Raw genomic sequence first — 23,342 nt, 5'->3', positions numbered from 1 at the left:
AAATAACGACTTGAAACCTTTTGTGTCCACCTGAAAGGACTGAAGAGGCCTCCTCGGCTTATCATCCCATCCAAAAGATGGCAGCTCCAACAGCGAAGCACTCACTCAGTAATGTGTCAGCCTAGATATTGTCTCTGAAGTGAAACTTAAACCCAGAACCCAATGACTCAGAATGGAGAGTGTGACCACTGAGCAGTAACTGACACGAAGGCCGGAATTTTACCAGCAACGCCACCCCCCCCCCCCCCCCCCCCCCCCACACCCTCCCCTCCCCGAAATCGAGGCAGGCGAGGCTCGCAGAACGGCATTCTCCATTGGGCTCCGGTGGGATCTTACAAGCCTCGGGCGGGCGTGCCAGTACAATTCCAGCAGAAGAGTGTGAATGTAGGATTGATATTGAAGTGGGAGTTGAAAATTGTTTTCATGCTGCAGGCCGTTGGAATATGGGATACAAGTGGCGGTTGAAACTGATTCAATACTTTGCACTGAAGTGGCAAGTGACAAATAATTGATGGAAAATGTCAGATTGCTGAGGGGATGCAGGGAAATAAGATGAGGTGATGTGGAGCTTACACTGATACAGACTCACCGAGTCAAATAGCATCCTTAGTGCAACACTACAATTCCCCCTTCCTTACCTCAAACAATAAAATGAAAATTATGGTACAGAACTCATCCTAGATTGTGTGTTAGTCAGTGTCTAGCTCCAATAGCATTTCCAAGCAATTAAGGATATGGGCATTGTGCCCGGGTCTGTTCTGGTACAATTACCTTCCAAAGCACTGCAGGATAGATTGGAGCAGTGAATTCCTTGGAAATATATTTCCTAGTGACCAGAGTCTAAGATGCTCCTCAAAGATTTAATGTTCAAAAATAAGGTTCTATGCAAAATTTAAAACTGAATAAATATCTATTTAATAATAATAATATGATTAATTATCTCTATGGAGTTGCTTTGACTTTTGGCATTTTCATTTAAGTTCTTTGTTGAAGGTTATACTCTCTCTCAAAAGCCAGATCTTGTCTGTGGTATTTTCCCCCAATGTTGTGACTGTTTACTGAAGGTAGAATACATAGTGTGTCCATTTTCCCATGAAGCATCAGTAACATTTAGACTACTCAACTGAATATTGTATTTTAGCTCCTCGTTTCCACCGAGTCATCCTTTCAGATATTTGAAGAAAAGCTAAAGGGAAGAAATTCTAAAAACTTTTTTCATCCAAATTTTATTCGAATTTTGTTTGAAATCGCACAGGAAAAATACCGCTCCTGGTTACATGCCACTGCAGCCATTGTTTTAAACTTGATGACCATGTAAAGCTGAGGCAATGTATTTCCCTATTGTGATTAAGTTAAGTTGCTATTTGAAGCAGACTGAAAATTTATATCACCTGTTTTGATACTATAAAATAGCAGACATCTGAGACAGATGGTGAGAGGCACAATGTTTCATTCCTCATCTCCATTTGAACCTTTTGAAACAAAATTGAGTCAGTTTTGAAAGCTAGAATAGCCTCTGATGGAAAAGTGTAGGTGACTCTTTCACCCCAGCAGTCGATCTCAGGAAGAGCAAATGGTATTGAAAGGGCAATGGGTAAAGTGAGTTACAGTGGGCTCGGGGAGGGGGTTGTTTGGGTAGTTGTGAGAGAAAAAAAAAAGTGGTACAAATCAGAATGAGCAGTGATGATAATGAAGGGATGGTAGCAAGAGAACTTAGAAAATAGTAGAGGGGCTGGGAAGGAAACCACTGAGCTCTCCTTTCTGGGAAGTACAGCAGCCACCCCTCCCCGCCAAACCCACATGGTGTCTTCCCTTGACACACCACCATGCACACGTACAGAAAGATACAGAGGAGAAAGGGAGACAGAAACAAAAGCTAGGAAACAGAGAAACAAAGAAGAGGTTGATAAGAGACATGCTGTGTGCAATGCCAATCATTGGGAAACTTGCTCATCATTATTAAATAAAAATTCTGGTGAACATAATTAACCCCAGCATCTCGGACCCTGAAGAACCATTCATTTTTGTCTGCAGGTGTCGTGATTTGTAAGTCACAAGATCTCTTGACACTAATTCTCACCTGAATATAAAGTTAAATGTGAAAAGGTTCAGGTCTCTTTTTGTAAAGAATTTCCATATGTAAACTACTTTACACGGTCAACTAATTTGACTTCTGCCATATGTTGGCATTAATGTGTTCCATTCTAATAACAATGTTGTGTTTAAGTCCCTTCATGGTTGAGTCACCTTTTGTCTCTGTAGCCTCCTTCAGTACCAAGAAACCCCTCCCACCTTCAACGCCCACAGGAATCGTGTTCCTCTGACTCTGCCCTCCCTTCACCTTACTGGTCATCGCTATGCCTTCAGCCACATTGGCTCTTGAACTTTCCTTGAACACCTCCACTCCCCTCTTCTTTAAGACCCTCAAGACCTATATTTTGACTAATCTCATTGTTTTCCTAATAATCTGCTTCAGTATTGATTTTAATCTGACTGCACATCGAAGTGCCTTGGGATGTTTTTCTACATTAAAACATAATATAAATTCAGTGATTTTGATTCAAAATGCAAGTGCTTGGGAGCTGCAATCTTGTCCTGTACTAGGAATCATGGCTATTGCCACTTAGCAGGTGTCCTCGACTCAAATCTCATGGCACGCCCGGTGACCCGGAAGTCTTGATCCCTTTAGGGGGACAAAATAGCACTCCCAAAAGTTGGAAGTGATGTTGATGATGGATCAGTTCAAGATTCACAAACCTTTACTGTGGTTTTAATTGGTCGTTATTAATAAATGCATTTTATCTAAAGGCATGAGAGGGTGAAATGAATCTTTAGTGGTAATGTGGAATGGGTGATCATTGTCATATGCTGCATTCATGTTACAGTAAAGTTCCTTGAAGCAATTTTTAGATCTTGACTCCAGGAGCTGTGAAAATCAGACTCGATCTCCATCTCTGAAATAACACAGTTAGTAGATGGGCTTCACTCTAAAGCTTGCAAAGGGGAATCTGATGACAAATAGCTGTGTTCAGCCATTTTACCCGAAATCTCTCTTCTTTTGCTCAGGTTCGTTACTTGAAGATTATTGAGAAAAGTGGTTACCAGGCTTTGCCATGGGTTCGCTATATTACTCAAAATGGAGGTAAGGAACATGCATTTTTATGTCTTGAATGCTGATTCTCCTGAACTTCACAAACCAATCACAAATGTTAGCTTAATCCAGCACGGACTCTTTTCAGAGTGATTAAATGAAATACCACAGATGCTGGAAATCTGAAATTATAGGTACCAAATCTGAAATAAAGACAAATTTCCAGGTCAGTCCATATGTCTCCACCCTTCCCAACCCACTGAGTCTTCCCAACAGTTTCTGTTTTCATTTCTGTCAGAACTTTTCTATGATATTACATCTTAATGGGCAGAACCTGCAATTTCATAAAGCAACACTTTGTCTGTATCTCTGATCATTTATAATTAGCAGATTTCCTTCCCCAAAGTACATTATTGTGCCAGATGGGTTTTTACAAAAGTCACGATAGCTTTACGGTCACCATTACTGAGACTTGCTTTACGTTTTAGATTTATTGACTGAATTCAAATTCCATCAGCTGCCATGATGGGATTTGCACCTGTGTCCCCAGAACATTAACCTGGGTCTCTGGGTTCCTAGTCCAGTGACATTACCACTGCACCACCATCTTCCCATGACTTAGCTGCACTCTAGTATTAAGTGGAGAATGTTTTTTATTTTCAGTTTAAAGGTATGTTATTTTACAAGCACCATGGCCAATTCACTGGAGAAGCCTATCCAGATTTGAACCCTAGGCTACATTGCACCAAATCATATACTGCTCACTGCTGCAATTGAAATAATCAGTACCTTTCTAAAACCAGATAATCAAAGCACAGGATGAGTCGGACAGCTATAATTCATTCACACTTGGTGAATGCAAAACTATTCCTATACATGCATTGTTGTATGGTACATAGATGGATAGATGTTGCAGTGCAACTATTATCTCAGCAGCCAGTGCAGTAGAGCCAATAAATCTGCCTCAGAACAGCAGTTGCAGTGCAGATGTTTAATCTTGTCACAAGAGCCTGTAGATACTATGCGCACATTTAATCTGAACTGTATCACACGGCTGTATGTTTAAATGCATATGTTTGATCTGACTATTACTGGAATCTATACAGTTACAACACATTTAATCTTCCCAGCACCATAGGAATCCCATAAGTTTACAATGTGGTACCTATAATGAATGAAATAGGAATTACAGTATAGATTCTGGCTGTTTGACCCAAACAGTGTGTACTGGTGCTGATCTTCCACAACCCAGTAGTCCAATCTTATAACCCACCCTGTTCCATTCCCATCCATTCTCAAATGCTGGCATTCTCTCCATTTCAATCACTCACTTTGTTAATGTATTCCACAGCCTGAAAACATTTTTAATTTAAAATCTCCTTTTAATACTTCATTAACTTCTTCCCCCTTTATCTCCTTTGCTGTAATGAAATATGATTTTTCAAGTCTTCCTTTGTGTTTGCTCATACCTGTCAGCAGCCAAGTGAGCCTTTGCTGTCCTCTCCCTCCTCCTGTGTAAAATCCAAAACAGCGCACACTTTTGCAAGCTCACACAAACTGCTATAAATTCACCAGTACCTTCGTGACTTTCATATTTTGTAACTCTTAACTGTAAAGCCCACTTTTCCAGAGGCTTTCTAATGGCATTTTCCAACTATTTATTTATTAACCCCCACCCCCAACTTCGTTATGTTCCTTTTTAATCTCAAGAAACAGAAATAATTTCTGGCTGGATCCCGAGCTTACATCCACAATGAAACATGTGACAGATATAGACACACGCTTGCATGGAATGCAGATTTAAGCAAAACTAACCAAATCCATTCATTAGTTTTATATGTTTTTTTTGGGATGTGGGCAGCACTGGCAAGGCAGCATTGAGTTGATCTGAGGGCATTGACGGTCAGCTAGTGAAACATGATGTTGGCAGACCAGAATAAAACACAGTGGCACAGTGGTTAGCAGTGCTGCCTCACAGCGCCGGGGACCCGGGTTTGATTCCCAGCTTGGGTCACTGTCCATGCAGAGTCTGCACGTTCTCCCCCTGTCTGCATGGGTTTCCTCCGGGTGCTCCAGTTTCCTCCCCCAGTCTGAAAGACATGCTAGTTGAATGCATTGGCCAGGCTAAATTCTCCCTCATTGTACCCGAACAGGCGCGGAGTGTGGCGACTAGAGGATTTTCACAGTAACTTCATTGCAGTATTAATGTAAGCCTAGTTGTGACACTAAATGATAAACTTAAAGGTGGCAGGCTTGTTTTCCGAGGCCTTGACTGAATCATTTGGAATACCACGGCAAAACAGCAGCTTAATGATTATCCTTCACAGTGCCAAATCTCAAATGACCAGATTAATTTGAGATTTTGACTTGGATTTTTGGATATCTGGGCCAGTACCATAACCACCAGCGTTGGTATCTTGCAGAGCTAAATGAAATTTATGAAATCATGTTCATGTGCATATCAATCTTATCAGTGGTACAATATGATAAGAATCCATCCAATTACAGCATAATGTCTGAATTTAATTGTCGAAATTTCAACATAGATTCTGGCCATTTGGCTCAACCAGTCTCTGCTGATGTTCATCTTCCACAACCCAGTATAAAGCACCCAAACTCTCAAAAATCTGCTGCATTGTTGGAGTGCTCCGATCTTTCGGTGACGATGTTGACCATATACTGATACTAATCTCATTTCGGACATCTTTAACTTTCCTGTCTGTCCAAATCCCCTCAATCTCATCAAGCAGTGCTGCCCAATGAGATGTGATGGATTTTGCAAGTATGAGAGTGCTGCTCACTGAGTAAGTTAATCGTTATTTGTGGGAAATATAATCTCTCAGCCCTTAGAGAGATAAAAGTGACTCAAGTCTTTATTTAACAAATTCATTAAATATAGGTGATGTTTTCACGACAAATGTCTTTTGTGATTTAGCTTCCTCCTATCTGTCGTTCGTCTCTCTCACCTGTCTGTCCCTCACCTCTTCGCAATAAACATGACCAGCAAGCATGTTACAATGTTCCACCACAAACATAACCTTTAAGAGTTGCCCACCTTTCTGATTTGTTCTTTGATGAAATGCCTATTGTTCACTGCATGCTTTATCATCACAATTACAGACATTTCTGTCCAGTCGTACTTGAGTTTGGCTTCTTTCTTGCTGTGACAAATCTGAGAAGATCTGCCAAGTGATCCAATAGCAATTTACTGTTGCCTTTTCTTGAATTCTCTCCCCCCCCCCTTCTGGACTTCTGCCCCTGACTCCTAGCTGTGTGTGCACTCCCATGTGTTGATTACTCTGTGTGAGGAACTTCCTGATAACTCGCATTTATGAGGTGCCTTAAATGTAGCAAAAGTTTTTAACGCACCTCACAGAAACATGATCAAACAAGGTTTTGATATCAAGCTACACAAGGAGGGTGTTAGACCAGAAGTTGGTGGAAGAGGTATGTTTCCAGGATGGTTAGCAACCGCCCTTTGTTTTATGGGATTGTCCTGTTCTTTAGGCCACTGTCCTGTGTTCCAGGTCAAATGCTGATGGGTCACTGTTTTCCCCTAATTTGGTCATTTAAATCTTTAGGTGCGTGTAGTACCCACCCTCCCCCTGTTGATGAGCCTCACCAGCTCTGGCAACAGTTCTCGAGGTGCAGGATAACACCATTAGCAGTTTGATCATGACTTCCTGTGACTCGTATTCTGGCTTCCTAGTTCCACGTTCTATTGGCTTTGTTGGTTGACATGCTGACTCAGTTTTATGAATCGTATTTTGTTTTCTTTGCGTGTGCGGCACATCTAAACATAAGGTCCCTATCTCAAGAAAAGGGGCTGATCATTTAGGACTAAAATGAGGAAAAATTATTTCACTCAAAGGGTTGTGAACGTTTGGAATTCCCTACTACAGGTGGTTGAGGATGCTTCATCATTGAACACACTTAAGGCTGGGATAGATCTGGCACAGATTGTGTGTTCTTGTTCTTGAATTGAGGTTTGGGTTTGTCTGCAGACCATTCCAGCTCTCCAGGAATCAGAATCTGAAATTTTCATTTGTTCAGTTTACAATTGAATTCCTTGAACCAACTCATGGTCCTTGGCTGACAGCCAGACACGGTTGTATACAGTTGACTGTTTTGGTGTCTATTTAGAATCCCATGACCAGTGGCATTCTCAGCAGGAGTGACGCACCATTTTCTGTTTCCAGTTTTACTGCTGTTCAGTGGAACTTGTTTGGTTACCGGGAGAAACCTTTTCAATGTTCTCACTGGTCTTCTCTGTTCTCAAACCCACCATCCCTGACCCCTGTCAGATGTGGATTCCTCATTTAGGTTGTGAATCTACCACAGCAAGCAAACACTAGCACTAGCTCAGCCTTTGCAGAGTTTGTTTTAAAGAGTGGCACTTTGTAGCAATGGTGAGGAATGGCTGGTAATTAAAATCGCCTGAAATCACAAATTTAATGATAATTGGAACTTTTGAGCAGCTGATGATCCATTATGAATAGACGGAAGGTGGTGAGTGTTGATTACACGCAGTAATGTAACTGGCGTTTCTAATATTGGCTTTGCGGCAGCACTGAGGCATTTTGTGGAAACTTTTCTGAAGAAATTAAATGGATTGAGTAGAATGTATGATGTAGCAATATTGTCTGTGGAAAGATATAGCTATTTATTGTAAATGAATGACAGGCAATTTTAAAACTGTTTTGGAATCACAGTTTGATGTTTTCTTGCATAACATTGATTACACCCAGGTGCAACTCATTGAAGATGAGTATTTTGGTATTTGTGAGAATTGTGAGAACTGATTTGATAATTGCAAGTTAATCCAACTGTTTTTCTGTCTGCTTCTCTCTATAGCTCTTTCTGTCTCCATTCTTCCCCTCACTCTTTCATCTTCCTTACTTGCCCCCTTTATGTTCTCGTTCCCCTCCTTGTTTTCTCTCTCTAACCCCCCAACACACGCACACACACACTCTTGCTGTCTGTCGTCTTCTCACATAAGTCACTTAAGAAATAAGAGCAGGTGTACAGCATTCGGCCCTTAGCTTGTTTTTTTTTTCCCTTCCTCGTTGTGTGTCTGCTTGTGTGTATTTGTATGTGTGTCTCTCTTTCTCTCGTATATCCGCATCCTTCATAACTGAGCTTGGTTTCCACTGAATGTCCAGTTGCGAATCAGCAGTGCCACTTTGACGTTCCCCTGTTCCTAAGCAAAGATAAGTAATTATTGCACGCCATTCCACTCGAAGCTCTCAATAGTTCACAAGTTCTCATTAGCAAGGTCATAGAGATCTATATAAGCATGTGGCTGCTACACAAGGTTTCTGTGTCTCTGTTGGTGGCAGGCTAAATACTATACTTAATGCTGAGCTCAGTGATTTCAATTTAACAACAGAAAACATGGAATGACAGTGTAATTTAAAACCCATCAATCCTGCCCCTTCCACAGACCTCTGAGAGGGTGTGGAATAGGACGGACTACGTTGTTCTGCAAAATGAGCCGATGGTTTTACCCTGCTCCACTGAGGGTAAATGTTATTTATGAATGTGAGATTCTACTTAAAGTTTTCCATGGCCATTGTGCCACCAGAAGTGGGAATTATCCCTCTCCTGGAATTCAGCAAGTGAGATGGGCTGTTGTTTAATGTTCCTGAACCTGGTGAACTTTATTTCATCTCCATGGTGACTGAATGTTTGCTCCTCCTATGGGCATTATTACATGGAACTGCATGGAGCTACATGAAGTGTACAGCCCAGAAACGGGCCATTCAGCCCAAACTATCCATGCCTATAATCATGCTCCCCACAAGCTCCCTTCGAGCCCTGTTCATCTAATCATATCAGCATAACATTTAATTCATTTCTCCTCTATAAGTTTACATAACTTCCCTTGAATGTATCAATGCCATTTGCTGTCGTTGCTCTCCATGATAGTGAGTTCCATATTCTAGTCACTCTGGATTTGGATATGTTTCCTGTATTCCCCAGTGAGTATATTAACCTGGTGTTCAGGGTGCATATTGAATGTATTGTCAAACCTCAAGTTGTCTTCCCATTATTCCTTCAGAGTAGAAAAGGTGTGACCTTTAATAAATAGTGTAGTTTCTATGGTGTCATCATACTTGTAAAATGCCACCAACTTTCTTATTTGTCACAGTATCAGCAGGAGTTGTCAGGCGGTCCTTTGAAAGAGCTGCTCGTTAGTCCCATTGCCCTGTTCTTCCCCCACAGCCCTGCGAGTTTCTCATTTTTAAGTATTTATCCAATTCCATTTTGAAAATTATTAATGCAATTGCTTCTTTCAGTGAGTACATTCCAGGTGGGAACAACTCACTTGTGTTTCAGACAAAACTCTCCTTATCTCCCTTTTATTTGCCATAAACTGAATGGATCACTTCCTTCTCACCTCACAGATTAATCCAGTGGGTACCCCAAGCAGACAGAAATACCTGAGTATTAGAACCCTTTCTCAGTTAGGTTGGTGAGAGCTGTTTATAATTGGCCCGTGCCAGGGAGAGGGACACTGCTAAGGTGTGTTCCTGTTGCTAACCTTTCTGGAATGCAGCGAGTTTATTGGGTAAGGATTGAAGCGCATTATGATCTTTTATTTGCATACTTCACTCTGCCACCTGAACGATGGCTAAGCATTGACTGGAGCTCGTAAGCGTGTAATCAGCTTTCAGAAGAGGTGGTGAGAAAATTGAGACTCTTCCATTCGTACCCCATCACTCTTTTTTTTTCCTCTGGGTCAGCTGGAAGGATCTTGAGTGTCTCAATGTTTTTCATCGGTTGTCTAGCAGGCAACGCCAATCCGTTATTGGGAACTCTTTCTCCCAGGTTTTCCTCCACTATTCCCTGCAAACCTTTTGACTGGAATAAAATTGCTCCAGAGGGAGCGAATTTTAACTCCGTCTTGAGGCTGGGATTTAAACTTGACCCGCCACCATTGAGCCCAGCTATAGCTGCTGCTGGAGTATAATTGTGCTCTCCTGCACAGACAGCAGCGCCAACATTTATCACTTGGCCCAGAAAGAGTGCTTGAAAAGACCATCCCTCCCTGGCGTTGCTGCTGATGAGCACACGAGCATTCTGCCAAGGTCGTCTCTACTCTCATTCGGATTTCTGGAAACAGCAACTTCAAGCCTCCAATTTGCAAAGATGACAGAACACACTTAACAGCAGACGTATACTTTACACAGCCCTGATCAGACTTATGCAATTGGCTGCTGTCTGTAAGTGAGACTTGGCCATGCATTCCCTGTGTTTAGTGTTCTGGGCATTAAAGGAGAATAATTTAAGAACTTAAGAATTTCTAGGAACAGGACGTGGGGGCACAGTGGTTAGCACTGCTGCCTCACAGCGCCAGGGACCCGGGTTCAATTCCAGCCTCTGGTCACTGTCTTCTGTGGAATCTGCACGTTCTCCCCGTGTCTGTGTGGGTTTCCTCCCGGGTGCTCCGGTTTCCTCCCACAGTCCAAAGATGTGTGGGTTAGGTTGATTGGCCATGTTAAATTGCCCCTTAGTGTCAGGGGATTAATAGGGTAAATATGTGGAGTTACAGGAATAGAGCCTGGGTGGAATTGTGGTTGGTACAGACTCGATGGGCCAAATGGCCTCCTTCTGCACTGCAGGGACCCTATGAAACTCTAGGACAAGGTTGAGACACAGCATGTCCATTCTATCCTGCTTTCTCACTATATCCCTAAATCTGCTCGGTTCAAAAGTGGCTTCAGCAGCCTTCTTGGTAACTGATTCCATGAGCCTTTTTTATTCTTAACCTTTAACGAATGCCTGCTTGACATTTGAATCTCTTATTGTGAATATTTACCTGGGCCAACTTTGTCAAGCTCCTTTCCTAATCATGTAAATGTCATTTAGTTTACAATTAAAGCCTGATTTTTGAAAAACAGCCAGCCTAAAATTCTTTCCACTCTCCTCAACTTAAATTCCTGGTATCTGGAATTATCGTGGTTGCTAATTGCTGCACCCTCTCGGGACCTTATGGTCATTTTGTGATCAGAACAGCAGGGCATCTAGATAAGTTCAACCAGCACCTTATACAATGCAGCTGCCTTTGATCTGTAATTTGGGACTATTTTGCAATGAGTTGAAAGTGTTATGCGATAAATGCAGTAAGAAATAAGTGGTCCATTGGGAAGCTGCAATCCAATGTGGTTATAATCTGGATGCGGTCTCCTGCTTTTCCATTGTGTTTTCTTGTGTGTTGGGTGAATAAACTGAAGACCTGATTAGAAAACCCAGCAGAACACAGCTGTTATCTGACTTATCGGGTTGATGTGCTGGCCGAGGGGGTACAGATCCAGGAAGGCCTGAGATTCAATTCCTGGTCTGTGTTGAGTTAGCTAGTTCCTGCCAAGTGTCAGGGGGCACACTGAAATTCACGTCAACACCCTTGGATGAAGGAGCATGTAATTTCAGCCAGGGTTCTCATTTCTGAGTGCTATATTGTGTGGCCAGTTGGCTAAGGTATCAGAAGATTGCTAGCACCTGTGGAGCAATACCACAGATCGCATTAGATTCTAAAGACGGGGGGGTGGGGGGGGGTAAAAAAAACTTAGGGAGAAAAAGAAAGTCTGCCAAGTCATGGATGTTAAACAGCTACAGAAAATTTACTTTAGGCTATTAACCACAAGGTGTATTTAATGGGCTGTATTGTCAGGGCATTGCTAAGCCAGGAGTTTGGAACTTGAGAACTGCTTCAGACTCCCTCGCCCTTTTTCCCAAAGTCCACAATGTGGTTTCTTTAAACCCAAGTGGAGAAGATGGTGACGTAGTCATAGCAGCAGTGCCCTTCCCCCAGTTACTTTTTTAGAAAGTGTATCTGATCTGATGTAGTGCTTCCCTAGCATGGCAGTACACATGCTAACACAGAGCAGGCTGACAATCGGTGCACACCCAACAGCTGTTGCTAGGGAGACTAAACATTACCAAGCACCGAGTAAGTCAACAGCAGTTAGCGGATATATTGAAAAATACCTCCGGTATATCAGCAATCTGATCTCCAGGGGCGGCACGGTAGCACAGTGGTTAGCACTGCTGCTTCACAGCTCCAGGGACCTGGGTTCGCTTCCCGGCTCGGGTCACTGTCTGTGTGGAGTTTGCATATTCTCCTCGTGTCTGCGTGGGTTTCCTCCGGGTGCTCCGGTTTCCTCCCACAGTCCAAAGATGTGCGGGTTAGGTTGATTGGCCAGGTTAAAAATTGCCCCTTAGAGTCCTGAGATGCGTAGGTTAGAGGGATTAGCGGGTAAATATGTGGGGGTGGGGCCTGGGTGGGATTGTGGTCGGTGCAGACTCGATGGGCCGAATGGCCTCCTTCTGCACTGTAGGGTTTCTATGATTCAGGTTCAGTTTGCTTCTGATACTTGTATGTTTTACTGCACGTTGCATCTCTCACGATGCTTATTTGTTCGCCATCCTCTCTAACCCTGTTTAGTTAAGTGTTTTAGATTCATAGACTAGTCCAGGAGCACCACATTTCAAAATTCTCATCCTTGTTTTCAATCACTTCCCTGGCCTTTCCCCTCCCTCCCTGAGCCCTAAAAGCCTCCAAGATGCCTGTGCCCCTCTAATTCTTGCCCCTTGCCCATCGTGGATTTTCATTGTTGCTCCATTAGAAGCATTATGGCTGAGGCCTTGTCCTCTGGAATTTCCCCCTTTAACCTCTCCACCTCTCCATATCTCTCTCCTCCTCTCCGATGTTTATTAAACTTTATCTCATCCTCTCTGACCAGGCTTTTGATTGCCTGTCCTGATAAATCTATATGTAGCATTAATTCGATAACAATCCTATGAAGCTTTATTCTGTTAAAGCCGCTATATAACTACTAGTTATTGCTATTGTTGCTGAATGCATGATGTACATTTTCTTATAAACAAGATAGATCTGCATTTACTCCTGATTAACCACAAGAAGACTTTGATATTTCTGGACACCCAAAGTGAGCTTGTGGCATGCAAATGGATGGGATGATTTTACTCTATTTCTCTATCACTTGGCCCACTCTCTGTAGCATGAGAAAAACAATTAACAGCTGTTTGCTGCAATCTGTGATTTATGGTGAATATATTTCCAACATATTGAAGAGTTTTGTGCTAAGAGTATTTTTAAAAATATTTTGTGCACTTCTCAATTTCACTGTTTCTGGACAGAGTGTGAGTGGGAAGTCTATGTTTCCATTGAGATAGCAGGAAAGTCTAAAGTGATGTGAGCCAGTGCCCCTTTTTTCCATATACCCATCTCAACCCCTACACTGCATATTTGATGGATCAGAAATAGTGCTGTATTTGCTTTTGTATATCTTCATTTGTCATCTGTTGGAATATGTCTTTTTTCTCATCTAATTATTTTCTACTTGTGCACCAATCCTCAAAATTTTATCTCCATGTTCTCCAGCGTTCAGCTGTTATGGTCCCTACTCAGCCTTACAGGGAATACCTTTCTGTAATAGTATCACTTTAAACAGTCATCTGAAATAAGCAGATTGCCATCTGCGTCTAGGAATCAAATGGCAAGTCAGCATTTGATGCTTACTGATTTTGAAAAAAGATTAGATCGCCACAAATCCTCGGCTATGACATTTTGAGCCTTGGCTTCAGTCCTGGCCTGCAGTCTTAATTTAAATTTTATTCTTTTGTAAGTCATCTTCAACAACCAGACTATTTGTCTGCATGCCCTTAAATAACCCCACACCCACTCTTACCAAACCCTCAACCAACTTGCCCGGCAGCCACATGACCCAACCAGCTCCATAGAAAGTAGCAGCCATGTGTATGTGTGGGAACAAGGATTAGCTTTAATTAGGAGGAGAAATTAACTAGTTTTAAAGGTCCAAAAGATGGTGAAAGTTTCCTTTGACCTCCTCCGCTTCAACCAGGGGTGGGCCTAGGTAAGATGGTCTTTCGGAGACTTGATGCAGACTCAATGGGCCAAATGGTGGCCTCCTGCAGTGTAGGGATTCAATAACCGCAGAAAGCCCTTTTGCGAGTGTGTCACCCAGAGTCCCTGTACTTCATCTGTACCAACTGATCTATCTACACACATGGCAACTTCCCTCTAGGCTTTTAACTGCAAGTCCTCCACTGAAATGTTCGAGATGTTGCTGTCATGTTTTATCAATTTAAAATGAGCAGTTTAAATCCACTTAAAAAAAATACATCTGTACATCAATCTTTTACTTTTCATTGCCACTAAAAATGTACTTAATCAAAGGACATGGAAGAAATGTAGGAAAGGCAGCCAATGATTTTTCTCTCTATACTTGTGGCACTGAGAGCTATACGCTGAATGTTTAGGTTTGCTATATATGGCCATTGGGGTGGTGCTGGACTCTGTTGAAAGGCATGTTGTACAAAATGGGATTTATTTTTGTTTGATGGTTTGAAATATAGCCTAGGTAAACCGCCACAGACAAGTGCTGATTCTTTGAAGTCCAAGATGGGATTACAGTTCTTTTCCCCCAAGGCAATTATCTAGTACTTGCTGTTAGAGTACGAGGAGTTCTTGTGGTTAAGTGGATCCTCCATGTGGCAACCATCAGTGCACCGCCCCGTCTGAGCGTATGGTCTGTCAATCACACTTTATCCATTTTGTTTGGAGGGTGAAGAGAGGGTTTTTCCAAGAGTATGTGCAGTTTTGGAAACAGAACCTTCCCATTTCTCTGCATTGATCCATGTCTGCCATGTGACTGGGCACAGCACAGCACGGTGTCTGCATCTGGCCCAGCGTGTCTGGGGATGCCCTGGCGTCTCCAGGAATTGAAGATTAATCTCCAGCCCAATGCTGTGAGCAGCCCAGGAGAATAATCATTGGAATATTAAAAAAGTACTTTAAATTTTCTTTGAACACTTTTGTTAGAAGTTGAAGGTGGGAGGAAATGGATTGTTTTGATGGACAATCGCAAATCATCCAAATGTCTTGAGCTGACAGTGCACTGTGATGATGTGAAGATGAATGTATAGGGTGACCAATGGTGGGAGTTGGGGGGGGTGGCGGGGTGGACCAGTCGAAGACAACCAGTCATACGATAACAGCTCCAGAATTCATGCAGCTTAAGTGGTATCAGTGCCTCTGCCTCAAACTAAGATCTCAGACTTGCCTCTAAGAACCTCGTTTCAATAAAGGTGGCTGTTGGGCTGCCTTTTCTGTTTGAGAGTCATCTTAGACTCTTCGAATCATTGTTTATCTTGGCTGTAGGATAAACTTCAGTGACTGTGTGCACACACATTGACACCTCAGATAACCTGTCGAGCTTTTGCCCCTGATCTGCTTACCCCAGACATCGATTCGCCACTCTTAACACAAGAAGTAAAGGGCTGGCTTTACAATCAGATGAGCAGTTTTGTTTGAAATAGCAAACTTTAAACCCCTAACAGTCCCACCTACCTATCATTTGGTGAAACTCATCAACATCCAGTGGGCTGTAGATTCTGTAAATTGGCCAACTCCAGATGAAAATGATTTTGTGTAAGTGTGCATCGGCCACAGCTGAAAGAACAACAGCCTTCTCGCAGTGTTACTTACAGCGTTGAAGGGAAGAAGCTGTATTTCCTGCATTTTTTAAAAAAAAATTGCAAATTTGTCAGTTGTTGTTTGTTCTGGAGATTCCAATGCTGAATTAGTCCAGTCAGTATGTGAAATAAAAGTTCCAGACATAAATGGATTGTAACAATGTTATTCAAACGTAAGTATGCATTTTATAAAGAGTAGCAGATGTCCTGGTGGGAATACAACACTTCCACCACCACCTCCTCCCAGTAAAAATATGAGCGAAGTAGTTCAGTTCCATTTTGTCTCGGGCTTTTTCCTTATTTTTCCCTCCCATCTTTGTCATTAAAATGTTGAAAAGTGTTCCTGAACTTAAGTTAATACTGCGGGAGAACTTCTTAGATTCCTCACGTTTTTATTCCGAGCACCAGCAAGCCATCTGACCAGAACTATTTGAAAAATTGAAGTGTTCTAAAATTAAAAGCTGTAAATGGCCCCAGTTGGGCCTGTTTGCTAGATGTTTATTTCCCTTTCCTATTTTGAAAAGCTTACAATCTGGTTTTAGCCACTTGTCGGTTTTTGTTGGAAGTGGTCCACCTAGTTGTTGGCAGGGGAGCTTTGCTGACTCCTCTGGCACAGTACACCCTATTTATTACTGCACCCAATTTTCCCCAAGGAGAATGGACCATCGAATTTCACTCCCTGTGGTTCCTTTTCTGCTGAGAGCCTCTTGTATGCAGCCAGCTGCCTTCAGTCAAATGTAAAAACACCGTACAAATCTTTTACGCTCTCGGCAACACAAGGCTCTTTACAGCAAATTCACAACTTTTGAAATGTTTTCACTGTTGTAATATCGGCAATGCGGCAGCCAATTTGTTAGCAACACGATCTCAATCCAGCATACGCAAAGAACCTGAGTAGTGCCTTTATTTATGCTATTTTGATAGAGTAGTTTGTGGTGATCAAGAGAGAGTGCATTGGTGCTGTTGATTGAGCCAGTTTCACTTCTGCATTTTCCTGAATGATGATTTTTGCCAGTGTGGGCAGCCATTGCTCTTACAGAGAAGTCTTTCCCATCCAATGCCTGCAGAATGGAGATACTACTTTTTCAGTTTCGGTAGTCTTGCACTGGGAGGATCCAGTGCCCATTAGGCTGCCCCATATACAAGTCTGATTCCTCCTCGCTGCAGCCACTGTGGGGAAAATGCTACGCCTGCCCCCTACACTGGTTCTCCATCCAGCAACTTCCCATCCTTCGCAAACAGTGTCTGCTGGCAAAGAAGGGACTTGAACTTCGAATGCAAGCCTGAGGTCACCTTGGTGCGAAGTGCTTGGCCACAGCTAATCATATAATAGTTCGTTAAATTCCACAAGTGTGTATAAACATTGAGATACATAAAGATCTATGATTCTCATTTTCTGTCCCAGTTGCTGAACATAAGAGAGTAGTATGAATAGACCATGTGGTCCGTTGAGCCTGCTCTACCACAGCATTTAATTCAAAAGGTTGCTGATCTGCCTGAACTTTCCTGCCCACTCACATATCTCCCAATTCCTAGAGACACCAAAAGCCTGTCTATCTCTGCCGCGAAAAGACTCAACAATGGAGCATTTGCACCCCTCTGGGGCAGAGAATTCCAAAGATTCAAAGCTATCTGAGTGAAGAAATTTCTCATTGCAGTCCTAAATGATTGATCCCTTTTCTACGGGCTGTGTGCACCTGCTCCGAGCTCCCCAGCCAGGGGAATCAACATTTGTGTCGACTTTGTTAATCCTCTTCAGAATCTTGCCTCCCTTCTGAACTCTGGAGAATACCCAGCCATTCATCATTGGACAATCCTCTCATCCCAGGGACTAATTTCATGACCCTTTGCTGTGCTGCCTCCAAAATAAGAATATCCTTTCTTAAATATGGAGACCAAAACTGCACAATACTCCCGATATGGTGTCACCAAAGCCCTGTACAATTGTAACAGGATTTCCTTGTCCTTGTACTCCAGTCACTTTGCAATAAAGGTCAACATGCTATTTGCCTTCCTAATTGCATGCTGTACTTGCATGCTAACTTTGTGCTCTTTGAATGCACCCAAGTCTTTCTCTGAACATGAACATTTACAAGTTGCACAACTTTCAAAAGATATTCAGCTTTTCAATTCTTGCGACCAAAGTGAAAAACTTCACGTTGCCCCACATTATATTCCACCTAGGATCTTGTCGCCAATGCATTAAAGCTGACTGTATCTCTTTGGAGCTTCTTAGTCCTCTTTGTGACCTCCATTCCCATTTAGCTTTGTATCCTCCGCAAACATACATACATTAGTTTCGATTTCTTCATCTATGTCATTAATATAGATTGTAAATTGCTGAGGCTCCAGTGCTGTCTGATTCTTTGGGACCAGTGGACATGGTGCCGCCAATTCACAACACGCTGCCACTTTTAGCCACCAAAGTTCAAAAATGTATTGAGCCCAGCACAGCAGTTCACTCTCATTAACACAGGATGGAGTAAAGTTTCACAAGGCTGCAACACTGCATGACTACCAAGCAAAATATTTCTACCCAGCAAAAAAAAACTAAATTGATTTCATTCTTATTCCACAACTGTTGCTGTTACCCCTACACCCCCAACCCCCCTGATGCAGCAAAACTATATTCAGGGTCTGTTATATCTGTAACATAATACTTTTGTTAAACTGTTTTAGATACACATTTCCACTAGCTGGAGGGTGGAAGATGATGGAGCTCTCAACATTTCATCCTCATGGACCTATACGCCTCACTTTGTCCTTCATCATCAGTGACTCTCACTGTCCGATCTTCTCATTCTCACTGCTCCACCTTCTCATTCTCACTGACCTATTTTCTAAACGGTGACAAAATTCATAATGCTAAAGTGCAAAGGGACTTGGGAGTCCTAGTCCAGGATTCTCTAAAGGTAAACTTGCAGGTTGAGTCCGTAATTAGGAAAGCAAATGTAATGTTGTCATTTATCTCAAGAGGCTTGGAATACAAAAGCAGGGATGTACTTCTGAGGCTTTATAAAGCACTGGTTAGGCCCCATTTGGAGTACTGTGAGCAATTTTGGGCCCCACACCTCAGGAAGGACATACTGGCACTGGAGCGGGTCCAGCGGAGATTCACACGGATGATCCCAGGAATGGTAGGCCTGACATACGATGAACGTCTGAGGATCGTGGGATTATATTCATTGGAGTTTAGGAGGTTGAGGGGAGATCTGATAGAAACTTACAAGATAATGAACGGCTTAGATAGGATGGACGTAGGGAAGTTGTTTCCATTAACAGGGGAGACTAGGACGCGGGGGCACAGCCTTAGAATAAAAGGGAGTCACTTTAGAACAGAGATGAGGAGAAATTTCTTCAGCCAGAGAGTGGTGGGTCTGTGGAATTCATTGCCACAGAGGGCTGTGGAGGCCGAGACGTTGAGCGTCTTCAAGACAGAAATTGATAAATTCTTGATTTCTCGAGGAATTAAGGGCTATGGGGAGAGAGCGGGTAAATGGAGTTGAAATCAACCATGATTGAATGGTGGAGTGGACTCGATGGGCCGAATGGCCTTACTTCCGCTCCTATGTCTTATGGTCTTATGGACCCACGCTGCTCCATCTTCTCATTTCAACTGACTCTCACTGTCCCCATTTCTCATTCTCACTGTCCCCATTTCTCATTCTCACTGTCCCCATTTCTCATTCTCACTCCCCCCCCCCATTTCCCATTCTCACTGACTCTCACTGCCTCATCTTCTCATTCTCACTGACTCTCACTGCCCCATCTTCTCATTCTCACTGACCCACACTGCCCCATCTTCTCATTCTCACTGACCCACACTGCCCCATCTTCTCATTCTCACTGACTCTCACTGCCCCATCTTCTCATTCTCACTGACCCACACTCCCCATCTTCTCATTCTCACTGACTCTCACTGCCCCCATTTCTCATTCTCACTGACTCTCACTGCCCCATCTTCTCATTCTCGCTGGCTCTCTCTGCTCCATCTTTTCATTCTCATTGACTCTCACTGTCCAATCTTCTCATTCTCGTTGACTCACTGCCCCCATTTCTCATTCTTATTGACTCTCACTGCCTCACCTTCTCATTCTCACTGCCTCACCTTCTCATTCAAACTGACCCACACTGCCCCATCTTCTCATTCTCACTGACTCTCACTGTCCGATCTTCTCATTCTCATTGACTCACTGCCCCCATTTCTCATTCTCATTGACTCACTGCCCCCATTTCTCATTCTTACTGACTCTCACTGCCTCATCTTCTCATTCTCACTGCCTCACCTTCTCATTCACACTGATCCACACTGCCCCATCTTCTCATTCTCACTGCCCCATCTTCTCATTCTCACTGCCCCATCTTCTCATTCTCACTGACTCTCACGTCCCATCTTCTCATTCTCACTGCCCCATCTTCTCATTCTCACTGACTCTCACGTCCCATCTTCTCATTCTCACTGCCCCATCTTCTCATTCTCACTGGCTCTCTGCTCCATCTTCTCATTCTCATTGACTCTCACTGCCCCCATTTCTCATTCTCACTGACTCTCATTGCCCCCATTGCTCATTCTTACTGACTCTCACTTTCCCATCTTCTCATTCTTACTGACTCTCACTGCCCCATCTTCTCATTCTCTCTGACTCTCACCTTCCCATCTTCTCATTCTCACTGACCCTCACTGCTCCATCTTCTCATTCTCACTGACCCACGCTACCCCCCTTCTCATTCTCTCTGATCCTCACTGCCCCCGTTTCTCATTCTCATTGACTCTCACAGCCTCATCATCTCATTCGCACTGACCCTCACTGCTCCATCTTCTCATTCTCACTGGCTCTCGCTGGCCCATCTTCTCTACTGGCTCTCGCTGGCCCATCTTCTCATTCTCACTGACCTACTTCTCTCCCTCCATTTTTTCAATTTTGATTGTATTCTAGTTTTTAAACTGTTCCTCCATCTCTGCACCTCCTCCAGTAGCATCCCCTCCTGAATCCCACTGACTCTAACCTTTTATGTTCCCCACTACCTTCAACCCACCATTAATGGAAATGCCTTCAGCCACCTTAGCCTCACTTTCCAGAATTACCTCCCCAAACTACACTGCTTGTCCACTTTGCCATCTTGAAAAACCTTCCCATTATCTGCCTTATTGGCAAATGCATCCCTCCTGATGGCTCAACATCAACTACTTTATTCTTCAAATCTTACCCAAGGAGGAAGATTAAATGTTAAAGGCATTTTGAGTTATTGATAGTCATGTGTTTTATGGAGGGAAGGGGTTCATGATAAAGTGGAGAAGGGAAATCCCTGAGGTTGGTGTCTTCTCTGAGGTGGACATCCCATTGATTCGTGCAAACCAACTGCATTTTATGCAAACAATGTTTCAAACCCAGAGCTGGATTTTCATCAATGAAATAGCTGGAGTGACTAACCATTTTCCTGACCCTTGTGATCCCGTCTCTGCCATGGAGGAGCCTGTCCATGCTATTTTTGTGTCGGGGAGGCAAGCATGGGTTGGCGATGGGCCTGAAGCAGCAATGAAGGTGGGCAGGTGGAGAGGCCGACAGATTAAATGGCTGCCTCTGTTTGCTGGCACATTGGCCTTGTTGAATTCATGGCTGTTAGGCCCACTAGCGCACACATACTCCACCCAACCAATGTCCACTAACAAAATGGGCCTTGCTCTATCAAGATTACGGCGATTTGAAATACCCACCCCTGCAAATGGAGCTGGCAAGGATGGGAGTGCTGAGAATGGGTTCACTAGCCCATTCCTCACCCTGTGCTGTCAAAGGTTGCCAGAAACATGAAGGGTGTGGGAATCCTGGAATTGAGTCCCAATTGCCACTTTTAAAGGCCTCTTGACTCAATCTGACTCCACAGAAATCCAGGCCCCAGTGTCCATTTGCCTATCATAGAATCCCTACAGTGCAGAAGGAGGCCATTCGGCCCATCGAGTCTGCACCAACCGCAATCCCACCCAGGCCCTACCCCCACATATTTTACCTGCTAATCCCTCTAACCTACCCATCCCAGGACTCTAAGAGGCAATTTTTTTAACCTGGCCAATCAACCTAACCCGCACATCTTTGGACGGTGGGAGGAAACCGGAGCACCCGGAGGAAACCCACGCAGACACGAGGAGAATGTGCAAACTCCACACAGACAGTGACCCGAGCCGGGAATCGAACCCGGGACCCTGGAGCTGTGAAGCAGCAGTACTAACCACTGTGCTACCGTGCCGCCCTATATTTGAATCTAATAAATATCTCTATCGTCATGAGAATAATCGGCTGCACGAGTTTAGTGTCCCTTCCTAATTTCTTATGTTGTGTGCAGTCTGTACGTTTCAATGTACACACCACACCTGGGTGATCTGCGTGATACCCACAGGTACCTGAGCATCTACACAGCATGGAAGGAACATTGGACTCCTTTCTTTTGTACAGTTATTGCTGCCTAGCACATCTCCAAAGATCACAAAGGAACTGAACACCAGCACTAGATTATAGCCGACGATAGACAACAGTGATTATAGCCGACAACAGAACTACAGTGATTTAGAGTATAACAAAGGACTAGGGTTCACTGCTAGAGGAACAGAATAGAAAAAAAAACATGGAGGTCATGTTAGGTCTTATGGAACCTTAGTTAGACCATACTTGGATGCTATGTGTAGTTCTGATCTCCGTACTACAAGATGAGGTTGAAGCACTTAGCACTGCTGCCTCATAGTGCCAGGGACCCGGATTCAATTCCAGCCTTGGCTGACTGCCTGTGTGGAGTTTGCATGTTCTCCCTGTGTCTGCGTGGGTTTCCTCCCATAGTACAAACATGTGCGGGTTAGGTGGATTAGTTAAATTGTCCCTTAGTGTCTCGAGATGTGTAGGATAGATGGATTATCCATGGTAAATGCACAGGGTGACGGGGATAGGGCTGAGGAGAGGACCTGGGTAAGTTACTCTTGTTAGAGAGTCGTTGCAGACTCGGTGGGCCGAATGGCCTCCTTCTGCATTGTTGAGATTCTTTGATGATTCTATGAAAGTGTAGAAGAATTAAAAGGATATTAGCAGAATTGAAAAGATCAAACTATCTGGCAAGATTGTGAAGGCTGGGACACGTTTTCTCTGGAAACACACTGAGGAAACTTGACAGTGATCTTCAAAATGATGAAGGGATGAGGAGAAATAATGTTCACTCATGCCAGACCGAAGGGGAATAATAAATACACAATAGCCATTAACAACCCAAATCAAGGTATTATAAAGGACTTCTTTACAGAATGATACAAATGAGGAACTTCCTGTCACATGGAGTGGATAAAGCAGATAACAAATAATTGAAACATAGGAACTAGAAGCAGGAGTAGGTCATTCGGCCCTTCGAACCTGCTCCGCCATTCATTTTGGTTATCAAATTCAATAGCCTGATCCCCCCCCTCTTCCCCAGATCCCTTGATCCCTTTAGCCCCTAGAGCTATATATAATTTTCTTCTTGAAATCAGACAACGTTTTGCCCTCAACTACTTTCTGTGGGAGTGAATTCCACACATTCACCACCCTCTGGGTGAAGAAGTTTCTCCTCCCCTCAGTCTTAAAAGATTTACCCCTTGTCCTCAAACTATGATCCCTAGTTCAGGACTCCCCCACCATAGGGACATTCTTTCTGAATAAACCCTGTCTAACCATGTTAGAATTTTCTAAGTTTCTATGCAATCTTCTCTCACTCG

The 23,342-nt window shown here is 43.3% G+C and overlaps 1 protein-coding gene across 1 annotated transcript in view; it reads left to right on the top strand.

The window, feature by feature from the left end:
- The window catches only part of LOC144479424 (AP-1 complex subunit mu-1), a 127,469-nt gene that overhangs the window by 91,352 nt on the left and 12,775 nt on the right, over positions 1 to 23,342 (top strand). The window contains exon 11 of the mRNA XM_078198072.1: positions 3,067 to 3,142. Within this exon, the coding sequence (XP_078054198.1) occupies positions 3,067 to 3,142 (76 nt within the window). The remainder of the gene's footprint in view (positions 1 to 3,066; positions 3,143 to 23,342) is intronic.

Source organism: Mustelus asterias, chromosome 26 (genome assembly GCF_964213995.1).
Source record: "Mustelus asterias chromosome 26, sMusAst1.hap1.1, whole genome shotgun sequence".
In the NCBI taxonomy this organism is placed as follows: Eukaryota; Metazoa; Chordata; class Chondrichthyes; order Carcharhiniformes; family Triakidae; genus Mustelus; species Mustelus asterias.
This window is presented reverse-complemented; position numbering and strand designations above follow the sequence as displayed.